This window comes from Spermophilus citellus, assembly GCF_964194105.1.
Source record: "Spermophilus citellus genome assembly, chromosome: 1".
In the NCBI taxonomy this organism is placed as follows: domain Eukaryota; kingdom Metazoa; phylum Chordata; class Mammalia; order Rodentia; family Sciuridae; genus Spermophilus; species Spermophilus citellus.
Window position 1 is genome coordinate 180,874,453 of NC_138182.1, and position 16,579 is coordinate 180,891,031.

Genomic DNA, 16,579 nt, shown 5'->3' on the forward strand with positions numbered 1-16,579 from the left:
AGCCGGGGGACGGCACCAAGAGAGGAAAGCAGATCCCAAGGCCCTGAAGGACAGACCACAGTGGCAAGGCCCAGGGCAAAAGAAGGAAAGAGAAAAGAGCCAACTGGAAGGAGAGAAGTAGACAGAGTCGGGACAACAAGCTGAGCTTGGTGATGATCCCATTTCCTTACTTTACTAGTGAAACTAATAATTACTATTAATACCTGGCCCTTTCATCCAGGCTGGCAGGAGGCTGCAAACATGAAAGGCCGGGGGCCTCTCACACAGGTTCCAGGGCTTCCTAACCACCAATTAAGCTTGGTAGCCCCTCCAATTACCCCTCACCCCAAGCATGCTGTGTCACCTGATTCAATGCCTTTCCAGGTGGGACCAACAGGCCACTGCTCCCTGGGCCTGGCCCTCCTCAGAAGGAACTGCAGTTGGCAGGTGGGGCTGGCAGCCCAGAAAGTCATAAGGGAGGTGACAAAAAGAGGAACCCTACACCAAGTGGTTGAAACTCAGGAGCCCTACCCCCATTCCCAAGGCTGCCCCCCACCCCCACTCTACCCCAGGGACCGTGAGCCTCTGGGCCCTGCCAGATGGCAGTAGGGGGAGGGAGCCCCTGGGAAAGGAGGATCTAACCAAAGAGACAGAGTCAGCAAGGCCAGCTCCTCCTCACTGCCCCAGGGTCACCCTGGCCTTGGTCTCTGGTATCCTCAGGTTCTATATCATATTATCTTCCCTCAAAGAGGCCTCCTCTCAAAGCCATGGCTGACACCAACCAGCCTCTCCTGCACACCTCAGAGATGGAGCCCTCACCACCTCCACCTGCCAAGCTGCTCAGACTTGTGGGGCGGGTGCTTGCAGTGACCTCACCCAGTCTCTTGGCTCCTGGAGTCACGTCAGAAGCCCTGCCTGGTCTTTCCAATGAGCTCCAACTGCTTGTGCCACCTTTACTAGGACATCACATAAGTGATTCCAAATATAACAGGGCCTGATTAACCTGTTAACTGCCATCTTCCACGAAAGCATAACATCCCCCAGCTTCCCCTTCTTGGTAGGGGTCTCAAGCCTGAACCCAGAATCATCCTCACCCCTGTTCCAATTCATCTGAAAATGCTACAGATTCTGCTTCCAAAATCTCTCCATCATCTGCATTTCTTCATCTTCATAGCTGCCACCGTGGTCTACCTCCCCCTTGTCCATCACTTACATAACCATCTTCCCCACTCCTGTTCCCCTCCCACTGACCCTCCAAACAAAACCAGAGTTGATTTTTCTTTTTCGTTTTTTGTTGTTGTTGTTGTTGTTGTTGTTGTTGCAGTACCAGGACTGAACCCAGAGGCACTTCACCACCACTGAGCTACAGCCCCAGCCAATATTATTTTGAGACAAGGTCTTATTAAGTTGCCTAGGCTGGCCTCTAATGTGCTACCCTCCTGCCTCAGTCACCCAGGTCACTGGGATTACAGGCATGTGCCACCACACCTGGCCAGAGTAGACTTTAAAAGACACCAATTAGAACATTCTGCTCCCCATTTAAAGCTTTTCACTGGCTTTCCGTGACATGGAGAATATACTCCACTGGCCCTCTGCCCTCCTGGGTGACCTTGCAGCATTACCCTCCCCTATCATCCCTGCCTCCTTGCAGTTCCTTGGAGCTTCCTGGCCTTGGCAGCTTTTGCCCTCTAAGAGTGAACCCAGTCCTGTAATCCACGCAGGTCAGTCCTTTCCCTTCACACACTGACAATGATGAAGTTATTGCTGGTCTACTTGTGTAATGGCTACCTGTTTCCACATTAGAGGACCCAAGTCTTACCTTATCCAGTGCTGTTTTTGGTTTTTTGGTTTTTTGGTCTTGTTTTGTTTTTCCTTCTTTGGTGCTGAAGATTGAATCCAGGAGTGTTCTACCACTGAACTACATCCTTAGCCCTTTTTACTTTTTATTTTGAAACAGGGTCTCGCTAAGTTGCCCAGGCTCAATTTGAAATTGTGATCCTCCTGCCTCAGCCTCCTAAGTGGCTGGGGTTACAAGCCCTGTGCCTGGCCTTCATTCACGGCTTCATCACTCACCAGTACCTGCACATATGAGGCACCAATCAGTCTGCTGACCCAGGATCTATCCCTGTGGTGCCAAGCCAGTGGGTCCAGTTTTTCCATATGAGGGAACTCAGAGGAGGCCCTCGCAAGTCAGCCTGGGGCACTCCAGAAGCTGGACACAATCTTTCCCTGAACCCCCGAATGACTGGGCATCACCTTCTCTTCTCCTGCTCTGTAAAACAAGGATAATCATCCAAGCCCCTGCAGTGTGCTGAGGCACAAAGGAAGTGTGCACACCAAGACCTGGTCGCATCACAGCCCTGTCCTAGGGAGAATGTCTTGTCTGAAGTGCAGATAAACACACACACACACACACACACACACACACACACACACACACCAACTTCTGGATTCAGAAACTACAAGAATGTGGGCAACAGCCAAGGCTTTCCCTGAGCAGCGAGGATCCGGCGCCATCTAGCGGGCCCTTCGGCAGGAGCAGGCATTCGCGGTCTGTAGGTTAGCTGCCTGGGACCCGCCCTGACTTCTCCACCATTATCACCATTATCACCACTGAACAATTGAGTGTCAGTCACTTGTGTCCTAGTCATATTTTGATTTTATCTACCCACATACACACAGGCATGCCTTGTCCACGGTCCTCTAGTCCCTGTCCTCAGTCCCTTCCTTACACGCCTCCTCAAGGCCTTCTGCTGCCCTCAGGAATTCTAGAAGGTCTGCAGTAGAACCTCCTCGTTCCCTAGTTTTTTCTCTGCATAGTCCCATTTTGTCTTAGGAAATGCAGCTCTCCCCTGGGGTTGCTGCCCCTCACAGGCCTCCTGAGGGCTCTCCTTCGTCCTTCAACAACCTATGGAGTGAGAGAAGGAGGGGGCAGAAGACAGGGAGCACTCCTGCTTCTCACTGCCACATCCAGGCTATTCTCATGCCTTCCTCCCCAAAAGACCCAGCTTTAATTCCACATCACATCCTAAGAGGCACCCAACATCAGCCCACCTTCGCACAGGGTCTCCCAGCCCCTGTGTCCACCCTGCCGTCTTTGGATGCTCTGCCCTGGACTCATGGTCACCCTCAGTCAATCGGTGTCTCAATTCTTGGCATTTCAATGGTCACATGGATGATGCTTCTACTACTCCAGCCTCCAGTCTCTCGACATATTTTTATCTAAACATCTTGACTTCCTGACCATCTCTGCCACTTGTCCCCATGGTTGTGACCAATACCTGGGACTCCTCCCTAAACCATCATCTCCATGATGCCCCCTAGTCCTTGATCATCAGCTTGAAGACACCAGCTGGCATGTTGACTTCAGTCATCCCTGACTACATTGGGACCCCTAGTCCCTCGTTCCACCCTGTACACACTGTCCCTGCCAGTGTGGACACTTGACTACTCCAGCTATCCACCTCAACGCCACATGTGGACACATCATACTTCCTTTCACCCTCCGCTCCCCTGGCCCTCTCTTAAGCTGTCCTCTCTTGGCAAAATCACAACCCTGGTTAAATCCCACTCCATGCCTGCATCTGGGAAGCCATGCCGGCTGGAGAAAGCACCACACACTAACCTCGAGAGGACTGACCCTAGGATGCTCAGGAACTCCATTCGATTTCTCCAGCCTTGGTGTCAAGCCTTCTCTCACCCAGCACGTTCAACTTAGAGCTGGCTGCTGCCACTTCCCTGTAGAGAGTCACCCAAAGCCCTCCTGCCACATGCCCACCCTCCCACCTTCCTGCTGATGGCACTGAGGACACATTCTCTCTCCTACCAAAGCCTACCCCCTCACCTGAGCCCTAGAGCCCCTCACTTCTCACCTAAGCAAGGTCATGTCTCCACTCCAGCTTTCTACTCTCTACTGGACCATCCCACCCCGAAACAGACATCCGCTAAGAACAGAATCTTTAAAAAAGAAATTTCTGCTGGGTACAGTGGCGCATGCCTATAGTCCCAGTGGTTTGGGAGGCTGAGGTAAGAGGATTGCAAGTTCAAAGCCAGCCTCAGCAACTTAGTGAGGCCCTAAGCAACTGAGCAAGACCCTGTCTCTAACTAAAATATGAAAAGGGCTGGGGATGTGGCTCAGAGGTTTAGCACCCAATCCCTGGTGGAAGGAAGGAAGGAAGGAAGGAAGGAAGGAAGGAAGGGAGGGAGGGAGGGAGGGAGGGAGGGAGGGAGGGAGGGAGGGAAAGGGAAGGAAAGGAAAGAAGGAAGGAAGGAAAGGAAAGAAATTTCCCCATTCTCCATCTGCTCCTTTGCAACAAACTCAAAAGCTATCTACACCTCCTTCTTTCTCTCTTAAATATACTCACTTCAAGCTTTCACCATTCCTCCAGCTGCCCCACCCCATGAAACCTGCTCGTATCATGGTCCCTGGTGGTCACTCTCGGCGCCCATCCTACGGGGGACCTCTCAGTGCCCCAACACAGCTGCCCACTCCCCTTCCTGACTGTGTCTTCATGTGAATTCCTGGAACACCTTCGTGGAGTCCCCAATCTCACCCTCACTACTTCCTTCTCACTCGCTGTCTCCTCCTTATTCCATCATGTGCACACGCACGTGTGCAAGGACCCCAGGGCTCCGTGCACGCAAGGCAAGCACTCCACCACCGACCCCCGCATGCTCTTGACACTCCATCCTTAGAGCTCTTTTCCACCTACACCACGGCCCTCAGTGGTCACAGTCCCCAATTTGAAATATCACCCCTATGCCCAAGACCCCAGATTTACACACCAGCCCAGGCCTACTCCTCAATTCCAGGTTCATCCAACCTGACAACTCCTGGACATGTCCAGTTGGTGTGTAATAACACCCCAAACTCAGGCCTAAGACCAACTCGGGTCTCCCCTCCAAGCCCTCACCCCCCTCGGCCTCCCAGCCTAGCAGCTGCAGCTTCACCCTTCAGGTACCCCAGCCCTGACTGCGGGAGTTGGCTCTCGGCGCTCTTCCTCCAGCCCACGTCTCGTCTCATCTGCAGGAAATCCTGTTGGATCTACTTTCAAAGTACAGCCAGATTTGAACCACTTCTCTCTGCCTCCACTGAGGCCCCCCTGGTCTCGGCTATCAATACATTTCACTTGGTTTACTGCAAAAGCCTCTTAACCCTGATCCTGCTTCTATTTCTGCCCCTCACCCCTCCCGAGGCTGAGTGGGCTCCGCACAGAGCATCCACAGTGAACCTATTAAAACAAGTCAGACCTCCCTCCTCTGCTCAAAACCCTCAACAGCTCCACGCAGAGCAAAACCAAAGTCTCTACAATGCCCTGTGGGGCCACATGACCTCTGATCATGACATTTCCTCTCTGACCACCCCCTCCAGTGCCACTCCATTCCAGCCAAACTGGCTCCCACCACCCCAGTTCCCACCACCCCCAGAATATGCCCCCCACACTTCCACCTTTGGGCATGCCCACGTGCCCAGGAGCCCCATAAAGATCTTCCCCTAGATGCTGGCAACACTCCCTTCTGCATCTCCCTTGGGCCTCTGCTCAAACCTCTCCTCCAGACTCCCGCCTTTTGCATTGAATTCTGCCACCTGCCCCACCCCTTTCCATTCCTTACCTGCCTGGCTTTTTCTTCCTTCCCTAGCACTGACCGCCTACTAACATAATGGGAAAGTTACCCAGATGCTGCAGCTGCTCTTTCTTCCAGAATGTCAACTTTAAGAGGATGGGAATTATTGTCTGATTTGGTCATCAATGTATCCCAAGTGTCAAGAACCTAGACACATACACAATGCTCACAGCCTTCACTGATGGAATGACTAAGCTGTGAATGGTGAGCACACTCCTGTACTCATAATGCTGACAGCACATGGAGTGGGGTGGGGTGAGAAAGAGAAGAGGCAAGACACTGCAGAGTGCTCTGCCGCTCCTCCAATCTGATCGCTCATTCCTCTCCTCACAGCACACTAGTCATACCAGCTAAGTTTTAATTATTTGAACTCTCCAAACACATTCTTACCTCAGGACCTTTGCACGTACGATTCTCCACACTCAGACTATTCTTCCATTCTTCCTGTCTTAATTTAGCTAATTTCTACTTCATATGTTTACTCATTTTTCCATTACTGAGTATTGAACCCAGGGATACTATACCAGTGAACCACATCCTCAGCCCTTCTTTTTTTTTTAATATATATATTTTTTAGTTGTAGATGGACACAATATTTTCATTTTTATTTATTTATTTTTATGTGGTGCTGAGGCTCAAACCCAGAGCCTCATGCATGCAAGGCAAGCGCTTCACCACCGAGCCACAACCCCAGCCCACCTCAGCCCTTGTTAATTTTTATTTTGAGACAGGATCCCACTAAGTTTCCAAGGCTGGCTTCAAACTTGTGATCCTCCTGCCTTAGCCTCTGGAGTAGCTGAGGTTACAGGTACGTGCCACCCCATGCTTCAGCTTCCCTACTCTACTTTCAAGTCTTAGTTTAAATACCATTATGATTGTATCCTAGAGCTTGGCTACAGAGTAGGAGTCCAACAAAGATATATGTTTTCAACAATTTTTTTTTTTTTTTTTTTTTTGGTACCAGGGATTGAACCCAGAGGCACTTTACCACTAAGCCACATCCCCAGCCCTTCTTATTTTTTGAGTCAGGGTCTAAGTTACTCAGGGCCTCATTTAGTTGCTGAGACTGGCCTCAAACTTGCAATCCTCCTGTCTCAGCCTCCCAAGTCACTGGAATTATAGGCAGGTGCCACCATGCCAGAATCAATATGTTTTTTTGTTTTGTTTTGTTTTTTGATGCTGGAGATCTAACCCAGGGCCTTGTGCATGCAAGGCAAGAACTCTACTAACTGAGCTATATCCCCAGCCCCAGAATCAATATGTTTTTAAAAGCACTATTATTATAGGATTTTATATATGAGAAAACTAAACCCTAGATAGGCTCTAATTTTTATTCAGCTAAAAACTATTTGTAGAATCACAAACGTGTTGATTAAATAATCCAAGAGGAGTTTTGAAGTAGTAACTACTATAGTTTCTGAAATAAGACTTCTCTTATTTCTCTGTGTAAAAATCTGTCCTGAAGAAATTGTGTGGGCTGCTTTTGGCCACGCTCCCTCCACAAAGCCTTCCCTCTGCCAGGTGGAGAGGTCTCTGTTTAGTACAATGCTGATTCAAAGCAGGAGCTCATCCCACAATACTCCAGTCTCCACCACTATCCCGACTCTGCTGGGGAACACACTACCTGAGAACAAAAAGCCCTGGCCTTCAAAGAACACAGAGAGACAATTAATAGAAGAGATGCAAATGGTCAAAACATTCAGAAAGATGTCTGACTTCACTAATCATGAAGAGAAGGGATGCAACAAGGATGTACTTAGCTTCTCAGCTTATAGAAGTGAAGTGATACGAACTTTCAGGAGAAAAATTTAACAACATATATCAAAGTTTAATGCCAGGAACAATGGATTACGCTTGTAATCCCAGTGACTCGGGAGGCTGAGGCAAGAGGATCACAAGTCTGAGGCCAGCCTCAGCAATTTCATGAGGCCCTAAGCAAGAATAGCAAGGCCTTTCTCAAAAATAAAAAGGGCTGGAGTCATGGCTCTCTGATAAAATGCCCCTGGGTTCAATCCCTGATACCAAAAAAAAAAAAAAAAAAAAAATTTTTTTTAAATGCATGTTCCCTTTGATTTCAAGCAATTTACCTTGAGGAAGGGATAGCAGAAGTGGGTTATTTTTGTTGTTGTTTTGTTTGGTTGAAGAAATGGGGTCTCATTACATTGCCCAGGCTGGCCCCAAACTCCTAGGCTCAAGCGATCCTCCTGCCTCAGCCTCCTGAGCATCTGGTACCACCACAGGCTGTGCCACCACATCCAGGACAAGTGTGTTCTTGACAGTTTTATATTTGAAAATTCTGGAGATTAATCTAAACATCCATCAATAGAGAACTGGTTAAATAAGCAATTATACAGCTATACAAAGTGATACAATAGTAGTTAAAAAGACACAACATGGTAACTAGTAAGGAAGAGGATTTCTGGGGACACAGTTGAAAAGATGAATTTTGGGGGGAGACTTTGGTATACTTTTTGGTAACTTTAAAAAAATGTTTGTGTGGGGCTGGGGTTGTGGCTCAGCAGTAGAGCACTTGCCTAGCACGTGCGAGGCCCTGGGTTTGATCCTCAGCACCACATAAATAAATAGAATAAAGCTATTATGTCCAACTACAACTAAAAAATATTTTTTAAAAAGTTTGTGAATGACTTTATATTCAAAATAATAAAATTAAACATTTCTTTTAAAAAATGCTATAGGGGCTGGGGTTATGGCTCAAAGGTAGAGCGCTCATCTAGCATGCGTGAGGCCCTGGGTTCGATCCTCAGCACAAAATAAAAATAAAATAAAGGTGTTGTGTCCACCTACAACTAAAAAAAGTAAACAAATATTTTTTTTTTAATGCTATAGGGCCAGGAATAGTGGCTCACAACTGTAATCCCAGTTACCCTGGAGGCTGAGGCAGGAGGATCTCAAGTTTGAGATCAGCCTAGGCAACTCAGTGAGACCCTGTTTCAAATAAAATTTAGAAACAAAAGGGCTAAGGATGTAGCTCAATGGTAGGGTGATTGCTTAGTGTACGTGAGGTCCTGGATTAATACCCAGTACTGCAAAATTAAATAAATAAACAAGCAAGGAAACAAATAAATACATAAAAAGCCACAGATTTCTACTGGTTGTTATGGAAAGGTATCTACAATGATGTTGGGTGAAAAAAAGCAAAATAGCAAATAAAATGTAATTTTCTTTTACATAAAATTGTAGATTATATACTAAAGATATTGGTATACATGTGGGTATAAAATGTTTCTGGAATGATGTACTTTAACTTCGTAATAGTGTACTTCTAGAAGGAAAACTTGGGGGGCAATTTTTACTTTTTTACTACATACTTCTCTGTATTGTGTGGACTATTTATAATGAGCATAGCTTTTTTTAAAAAACCATAAAAGGCAAATTATTGTAAAGCTCTTTTCTTTTCTTAAAAAAGAGAGTCCTTCAGCCTTAAAGAAGAATGAAATTATGGCATTTGCTGGTAAGTAGATGGAGCTAGAGAACATCATGCTTAGGGAAATAAGCCAATCCCCAAAAAGCCTAAGTCCAAATGTTTTCTCTGATATTCCAACACTAACTCACAATAAGGGGCAGGGCTAGGGAGGAAGAGAGGTACTTTGGATTAGGTAGTGGGGGTAGGAAGGACAGTGAAACGATATGACATTATTACCCTATGTACATATATGATTACACAACCAGTGTGATTCCACTCATTTACAATCAGAAGAATGAGAAATTATATTCCACTTATGTATGATGTGTCAAAATGCATTCTACCCACATGTATAACTAATTACAAAAAAAAATTTAAAAAGGAGAGAGTCTTTTCCTGTATGTACATGCATAAGTGATTCCTGGGAAGGACATGTGCCTAGTTATGAACAGCAGTGATTAAGACTGTTACTTCTTTTTTCTTTCTTGTTCTTTTCATGTTTCTGTAATTAATTGTTTCTTTTGTTATTGTTGTTTTGGTACCAGGGATTGAACCCAGGGGCACTAAACCACTGAGCCACATCCCCATCCCTTTTTTTTAATGTATATTATTTAGAAGCAGGGTCTCACTGAGTTACTCAGGGCCTCACTAAATTGCTGAGGCTGGCTTTGAACTCATGATCCTCCTGCCTCAGCCTCTGGAGCTGCTGAGATTACAGGCATGCACAACCATGCCCAGCAATTACTTGTTTTTAAAAAGTGGAAAGAGGATACTACAAAATTTTTTGAAAAATTTTGGCCAGGTATAATGGCCCCTGAGTTCAATCCCGAGTACAAAAAAAAAAAAAAAAAAAAAAAAGCCTACATAAACTGAAGTCTTTCAAAGTGGTCAACAGCTCATACAGACGTATGCTATTCTTCATGCTAGCTCATTTTTTCCAACATACACAATATCTACATTTCATTATATAGATTTCATATATATTGTGCATGCAATGCATGCATGTTTACCCAGTTCTGCTAGATACACTTATTGGCCCTTTCCACATCTCCATCTACACATTCTTCCAGTCCTTCAAGGTCCTTCTATATTATTATTAAAGGGATATATGGAAATAGCTATTGAGCATACAAGTTTTAAATCAGAATCTCATATCCACTACAATTATGTGGTCTCTATTAACATCCCTCATCTGTACAAGGGAAACCAAAAGGCTGCTTGAAAATATGAGAATTAAATGAAGCATATAAATTGCTTAGCACAGGCTGGAATATAAACATTCTTATTTTGCTCGGGGCTGCACAAAACAAGCCAAAGGTACATTATTAGAAGTCTCTTGTTGTTCTGCCCCTCCGCGCCACTAGGTGCGCTGCCACTCCCAGGATGCTAGGCTCGGGGTTTGGACGGCGGAAGTCTATCTAGTCGCAGCCCCCCGCCATCTTGGAACATAAACCCGCCTCACCTCTTGGGTGTATCCGGTTCGTTCGGTCCCGTAGGCAAGCCCGTTTGCGCAACACTCATCCCCGTGCCTCTTTTCGCTCTCCCTTAAGTAAACTATCTTCCCCGAGGGCGGAGTCTTAATCTTTTCGTGAGCAATAAAAGCGTCGAATTCCGGGAGCCGACCTCGCCCCCGTGACCTCAGCGGTATACTTCCGGCAGTCGGAAATGACCCATCGCCCCGCCCCTTCCCAATCTCTCTTTCCGGTGGCAGAGTCTGGAGGCGAGGCGCAGGTACGAGGCCCAAGCACCATAATCGTGCGGCATCCTGTGGCCAGAGGGCCCGGCGGGGCTCGGGACGTGGTAGTGGGGTCTTTCCGCGGAAGCCAAGTCAGGTGCTGGGCAAGAGACGCGCTACCGGCAGACTCCGAGCCCGGCCAGTCTAGGATCAACTTCGCGCCTTGTCTCGGAAGGAGGTCGCCTGGTTTTAAAGGGGGGGAGGGGGGAGGCTTATTTCTGTGAAGTGGACACGAACTTGAGTCCAGAACTTGGCCCTGAACTAAGTCACGTTTCAGCGACTGCACAGCGTGACTTACGGGACCCAGAGACCGTGGTCTGTGGGCTCCTCCCACCCTACCCCGCTAGCTTCTTCCTGGGCGATTGCAGACCCGTATCTAATCTCAAGTTAGGATTTGGAAAATAGAACTAATAGCGTCTGTCCTATGCGGTTGTAATGAGAATGCAGGAAAGACTGTGTTGGGTGCTTCTGAATCAGGGTGATTCTTGATGCTAGTTCTGGGCCCTCGGGGCCCGACTCAGAAGCTGATGGTAGGGACTGCACATCAGTGTTTGAGGTATGTTAATACCCCTGAGTGACCATTTCCTCAACACTTGAGGGCCTTAGGATCCGGGAAATTCAGGTAGACACTGGATATAATACTCGCTTAGGTAAGATTTCCTGTGGCACCTTCCTTAACAGTACTTACCCACTGAGTACCAATTTCGTTTATCTAATTTGAAGGTGGGAATAGGTGGTTTTGCACACAAGAAAGGCACCAGAGAGATCCAGGAGCACTGGAATCAGACTTTTAAAATCTAGGGTAATTGTGAAGTAGAAGGATCTGGCCAGAGTACAGGGCTGAAATGGTGTGATCTTAGGTGGCACCTCTTGTCTTAACTCCTTCTGCAGGCTATAGCCTGATTTCATTTGAGCCCTTCATAGTTTTGGTGTCTTCTGATAATGTTAAGAAATTGTTCTGATGCTTGAGCCTCAGAGGGGTTAGAAGGCCTGGGTCTTTAGGCAGGAAGCAGTCCTTCTAGCCTTGCCCATTCTCCTCACCTTCCTGTCAGTGTGCCTTTTTTGCTAGTCCTATGTTCCTGTGATTTCACTTAATGTTATAGACCATGTCAGGTTAGAGTTATTTGGTTTCATGAACCAATTGGATTTCTGGAGTGGGTCTTTTTCTGGAGGGCATGTTTTAGTGCCTTTAATATTTGGTGTTAGTATAAAGTTTAAGGACTTGGTTCTAAGCAGTAGTAGAAGGAGATAAGTTGGTAGGCGAAGATGGTTTAGATTGGCTGTAGGAGAGAACAGGTAGAGCATAGAATGAGGAAATGAGGGTTGAGGGCCATATTGGTAAAAGATCCCTGAATGCTAAGCCAAGGAATTGGTTATGTGGCCAGTTTTTTTCCCCACTTGAATAAAGGATCTTTGGAGCACCATTGCTGATACATAGATAGGTATTAGCCTTGGCATTGCCTTTTGGTATATAGTATTTCAGGCTTCTTTGGGTCTAGCCTGTATATAGTATCCAGGGCCAGGAAACCTAGAAGTACTTCTAGCATTACTGTGTGTGGATCAAGAATTAATCTAAACGGGTTCTGATTTCTGCAACTGAATTGCTGTGCTACCCTGGATAAATCAACAAAAAGTTTTTTTTAATCTTAATATATTTGAAACAAGAAGGGTCAGAAAGAATTGATTTGCCAGCTGAGGATGTAGCTCAGTGGTAGAGCACTTGCCTAGCATGTGTAAGACCTTGGGTTCCATCCCTCGTACCACTGAAAACATAATTGATTCGCCCAGTTAGATAAAATTGCCAGTTGAACTCGGGTCTGCAGAGACCTAAGCATGTGTTGTCCTTATTTGGGGTAGAAATTAGGGGTACTTTTGGTCAGCTGCTAGAATTTAGGCTTATCCTGAAGGTTCTGTGTAGCTATGCTTTGGTAGTTTCTGGAGAAGGGTTACCTAATGGCACATTGCTTTTTAGCCACTAGTTGACATCAACCAAGTACAGGGAAAAATGGGTTTTAGTGAGACACAGATGAGGAAGTACACCATAGTCCTAGGTATAGGGAATCAGGGACAAAAAGAAGCAAATTTTGGGATTTCTTTAAAAGTTACAAACAGCAGATTCTGGGTGGTTTGGTTTGTGTGTGTGTGCGCGCGCGCACGCTTGCATGCCAGGGATTAAACCCAAGGGCACTTAATCGCTGAGCCATATCCCTGATCCTTTTCATTTTTTTATCTTGAGACAGGGCCTCACTGAGTTTCTGAGGCTGGCCCTGAATTTATAATCCTTCTTCCTCAGCCCCCTGAGCTGTGCTCAGATTTCAGGCATGCACCATCACACCTAGCTATGGAAATCTTGTCATTAACACTAAGGTTCTTTTTATTCAGAAATGGCACCTCGCAAGGGAAAGGAAAAGAAGGAAGAACAGGTCATCAGCCTTGGACCTCAGGTGGCTGAAGGAGAGAATGTATTTGGTGTCTGCCACATCTTTGCATCCTTCAATGACACCTTTGTGCACGTCACTGATCTTTCTGGCAAGTGAGTACCTGGGTGGAGAGGCACAAAACCCACCTGGCAAGAGGCTGAGGGAAGAAATGTCCCAGTTTAGGAAGTTCTGTCTAAAGAATTAATGCTTTGTCTCCAGGTAAGGAAATGTGTTTGCTCGTTTTGTCCAAAAATGCATAATTTTCTAGGAGTTAAAAGGAGACATTCTTTGTGAAGTCATTCAGATTCTGACTTTGATTTTTCTCCTACATAAAATGAAGATATTAATACACACCTCATAGACTAATCTTTAAAGATTGAATGCAAAAGTAAAATATAAAGTTTAGCTGTATTGTGTCTTTCAGCCCACTAAACTGAACACCATGAAGTCAGAGCTCATGACTCTCTTGTCCAGGATCAGGATATATACTCAAGTTGACTCAAGCTCTGCCATACCTGAGTTGTGGCAGTCTTTATTTGTTAGACATGATAATCACTTAGTGAACCATTGTTGGGAGATGAAAAAGAATGACTCTGCTTTTGTCCCCAGGGAAACCATCTGTCGTGTGACAGGTGGGATGAAGGTGAAGGCTGACAGAGATGAATCTTCTCCATATGCTGCCATGTTGGCTGCCCAGGACGTAGCCCAGAGGTGCAAGGAGCTAGGCATCACTGCCCTACATATCAAACTCCGGGCCACAGGAGGAAACAGGTATATAAGGCTGGAGATGGGTGGTGGTAAGACAGCTGGGCTTAGGTGCCAGAGCACTTAGATTTGAGAGATTTGGTTTTCTGTTGTAATCTGAAACAAGATATTTTAGGCATATACATATAATTGGCTCCTGGATGTACCCCACCCTTATCAAGTGCCCACTGTATACCAATCACTATGTTTCCAATACTAGAAAAAAAAGATTAAAGGAAGAAAGCAGATAATGACTTTGACCTCCTTGTATGGAACTTAGGCTTGTGGGGGAGTCAGACTTTAAGCAAATAGAGCAGCAGTGGGTGTGTGACCTCTATTTGTGGCAAACGCTAGGAAGAGAATGTATGGAGTTAGTGATAACATATTTTCAACTAAGGCCTAAATGATATCCAGAAGTCTTTCAGAGAGGGCAAGACAGAAGGAGGATATTCCAGCTAGAGACAGTTACAAGAAAAAGTTCTTGGGGTAAGGATGAGCTTGGGCAACTAGGAGGAGGAAAGTAGCATGAGGTGTGATTGGAGAGATGCAGGGGTAGAGCCTTGCTGGTCTTATAGAACAGGACAACAATTTGGGCCTTGTTGGGCATGAAAGCTAGAATACATGATTGCCAGGTAGGGTGTAGACCAGATAGAACGCTGTTCAAGTGGTCCCATGCAGAGGTGGTAGTGTCTTGGACAGAGCAGCAAAGAAGACTTAAGAGTCACAGCATGTGGCATGAAGGGAAGGGGCTTTACCTGGCTGCAGGCAGAGCAGGGCAAACTGACCTGTGACTAGGTTGACCTGCTGTTCTTTTTTTTGTACTGACTGTACAAATTACTCTAATAATAATAGTTAAAGGAATTTTTGTTTGTTGGCTATACAACAGAAGTGATAGTAACCCCACTAAGCCTAAAATATTTATTGTCTGGCCCTTTACATGAGGTTTGTCATTAGAGAATTGTGAACTAGAGAATTTATGAGATCCTATGGAGATTACCATTGACTTGTCTAACTTGAACTTCTACTTCCTAGGACCAAGACCCCTGGACCTGGGGCCCAGTCAGCTCTCAGAGCTCTTGCTCGTTCGGGAATGAAGATTGGGCGGATTGGTAAGTCTCTCCCTCACGAACACACACAGGTTAGTTTTGAAACTAACCTGGCACCTACTGATCTTAAATTTTTTTAATAAATGGGGACCAGGGGATATAAGTCTTAGAATTCCAAGAAATGTAATGAAACCTTATTGTGTAGGAGCCACCCAGGGGGTATTTATTGATCCCAGAAATCAAGTACCGCTCCTATTTTGTACAGAGCCTGGTTTGGTGTCTCTTGGCAGTTACATTTGCTGAAAGGAGCTGCATGGTGTTCTTCCCATCTGCGTTTGGATGGCCTAGTGTCATTTCTAAATCTGTCTTCCTGATTTTGAGGTTGAGACATTGACAGGGAATTTTGAGGATGTGGAAGGTGGGATAATTCCCCACTCATCTGTTGATAATAGGAACACATTTTGGGAACAATAGGATCTACTGCTGAATGGTTAGACCATTGGCCTAGGGAGGCCTGGGGTTCTTCCCATCCAGCTCCAGGCACTGATGTTTTCTCTTCTCCCCACAGAGGATGTCACCCCCATCCCCTCCGACAGCACCCGCAGGAAGGGGGGTCGCCGTGGTCGCCGTCTGTGAACAGGACTCCTCAGATTATTTTCTGTTAATAAATGCCTTGTAAGCTATTTCAACACTAGTCTTTTCTTGTGTAGGAGCCACCCAGGGGGTATTTATTTCCCTCCACTTATCTAGGTGTGATGAGGGCATGAGCTGACATGAGGTTCTTGGGGCAGTGACAAAATATTATATTGCTTCAGAAGATGTAAAAGACATCACGCAGGAACATAAGTGGAACTCTTTGGGCCCTTGGTGTAGAACAGGTGAACCTTGGTTCTGCAAACTGGCTTCCTAGAAGAGGTGAGGTACTAGGGCTTACTTGGGTCTTTTCCATACTTGCTTGTTGTGGTGTTAAGCTTCCTCAGTCAAGCAAAGCAAATCAAGGCCTTGGAGACCTTGTTTTGAAAATGAAGATGTTGGTTCTAAAAATGAACCAATTCTTAAAGAGCCAGAGCAGAGTGGGAACTGTTGATCCAAGTGTAGCCTGAGCAGAAGAGGAGCCTTCCAGGCCTGAGCCATATATAAACACAAGTGGGCGTGTATCTCCCCCCACACCTTCTGTGCAAAATGGGCAGCTCACTCTGCTGTGCCTTGCTTTTCTTTACTTGGCAGATCTTAGAGATTGTTCCACATCGGTACATAAAGTACATAAAGATTCAACCACCCCACAAATACACACCAAGTCCTATTTTCTCATCAGCAATAAAAAGAAAAGTTCTTGCTTTTCTGGAAGCTTGATTCCAGCTCCAAGGACACAGTGGCACCAGATGGTGCTGAGTGTTCTGCAAGGGATTGCCACGGGACCCTGTGGTGGGGAGGCAGGGCCCACTGATGGAGCAATGAGATTAGCCAGGCCAGTGGAGAGGAGAGGATGTTGTGTCCAGGACTGGAGAGGTTGGCATACCAAAACACAAAGTGGTTCTGGAGGAGGAGATCAGCAAGAAGGGAAACCTTGATGAGATGCTGCTGTTGGGGTGAACCTTGGATGGCA

General features: G+C 46.2%; 2 protein-coding genes across 5 annotated transcripts in view; one reads left to right on the top strand and one right to left on the bottom strand.

Moving 5' to 3' along the window:
* Positions 1-10,628, bottom strand: part of NDST1 (N-deacetylase and N-sulfotransferase 1) — a 78,265-nt gene extending 67,637 nt beyond the window's left edge. The window contains exon 1 of one of the 3 annotated variants that reach the window (XM_081303577.1): positions 10,491-10,628. The gene's annotated coding sequence lies outside the window, so the exon portion shown is untranslated. The remainder of the gene's footprint in view (positions 1-10,490) is intronic. The other 2 variants (XM_081303574.1, XM_081303575.1) reach the window with 2 other exon arrangements.
* Position 10,629: 1 nt separating this feature from the next.
* On the top strand, positions 10,630-15,656 carry RPS14 (ribosomal protein S14). Of its 2 annotated transcripts, none has more exons than XM_081303615.1 (5): positions 10,630-10,759; positions 13,146-13,296; positions 13,793-13,954; positions 14,960-15,036; positions 15,542-15,656. In XM_081303615.1, the coding sequence occupies exons 2-5, from the start codon at positions 13,148-13,150 to the stop codon at positions 15,607-15,609; spliced, it is 456 nt and encodes a 151-aa protein (XP_081159741.1). In that variant the 5' UTR covers positions 10,630-10,759; positions 13,146-13,147; the 3' UTR covers positions 15,610-15,656. The 2 variants fall into 2 exon arrangements, with proteins under 2 accessions (XP_081159741.1, XP_081159742.1); XM_081303616.1 differs by lacking the exon at positions 10,630-10,759 and adding an exon at positions 10,791-10,941.
* The last annotated feature ends 923 nt before the right edge of the window (positions 15,657-16,579 follow it).

What these genes read in the sequence shown, in the direction of transcription:
- RPS14 (XM_081303615.1), top strand. Translation starts at nt 13,148, where the DNA reads ATGGCACCTCGCAAGGGAAAGGAAAAGAAGGAAGAACAGGTCATCAGC. An exon ending in GTCACTGATCTTTCTGGCAA is followed by an intron (nt 13,297 to 13,792) that starts GTGAGTACCTGG and finishes TTTTGTCCCCAG; the next exon opens with GGAAACCATCTGTCGTGTGA. An exon ending in CGGGCCACAGGAGGAAACAG is followed by an intron (nt 13,955 to 14,959) that starts GTATATAAGGCT and finishes TCTACTTCCTAG; the next exon opens with GACCAAGACCCCTGGACCTG.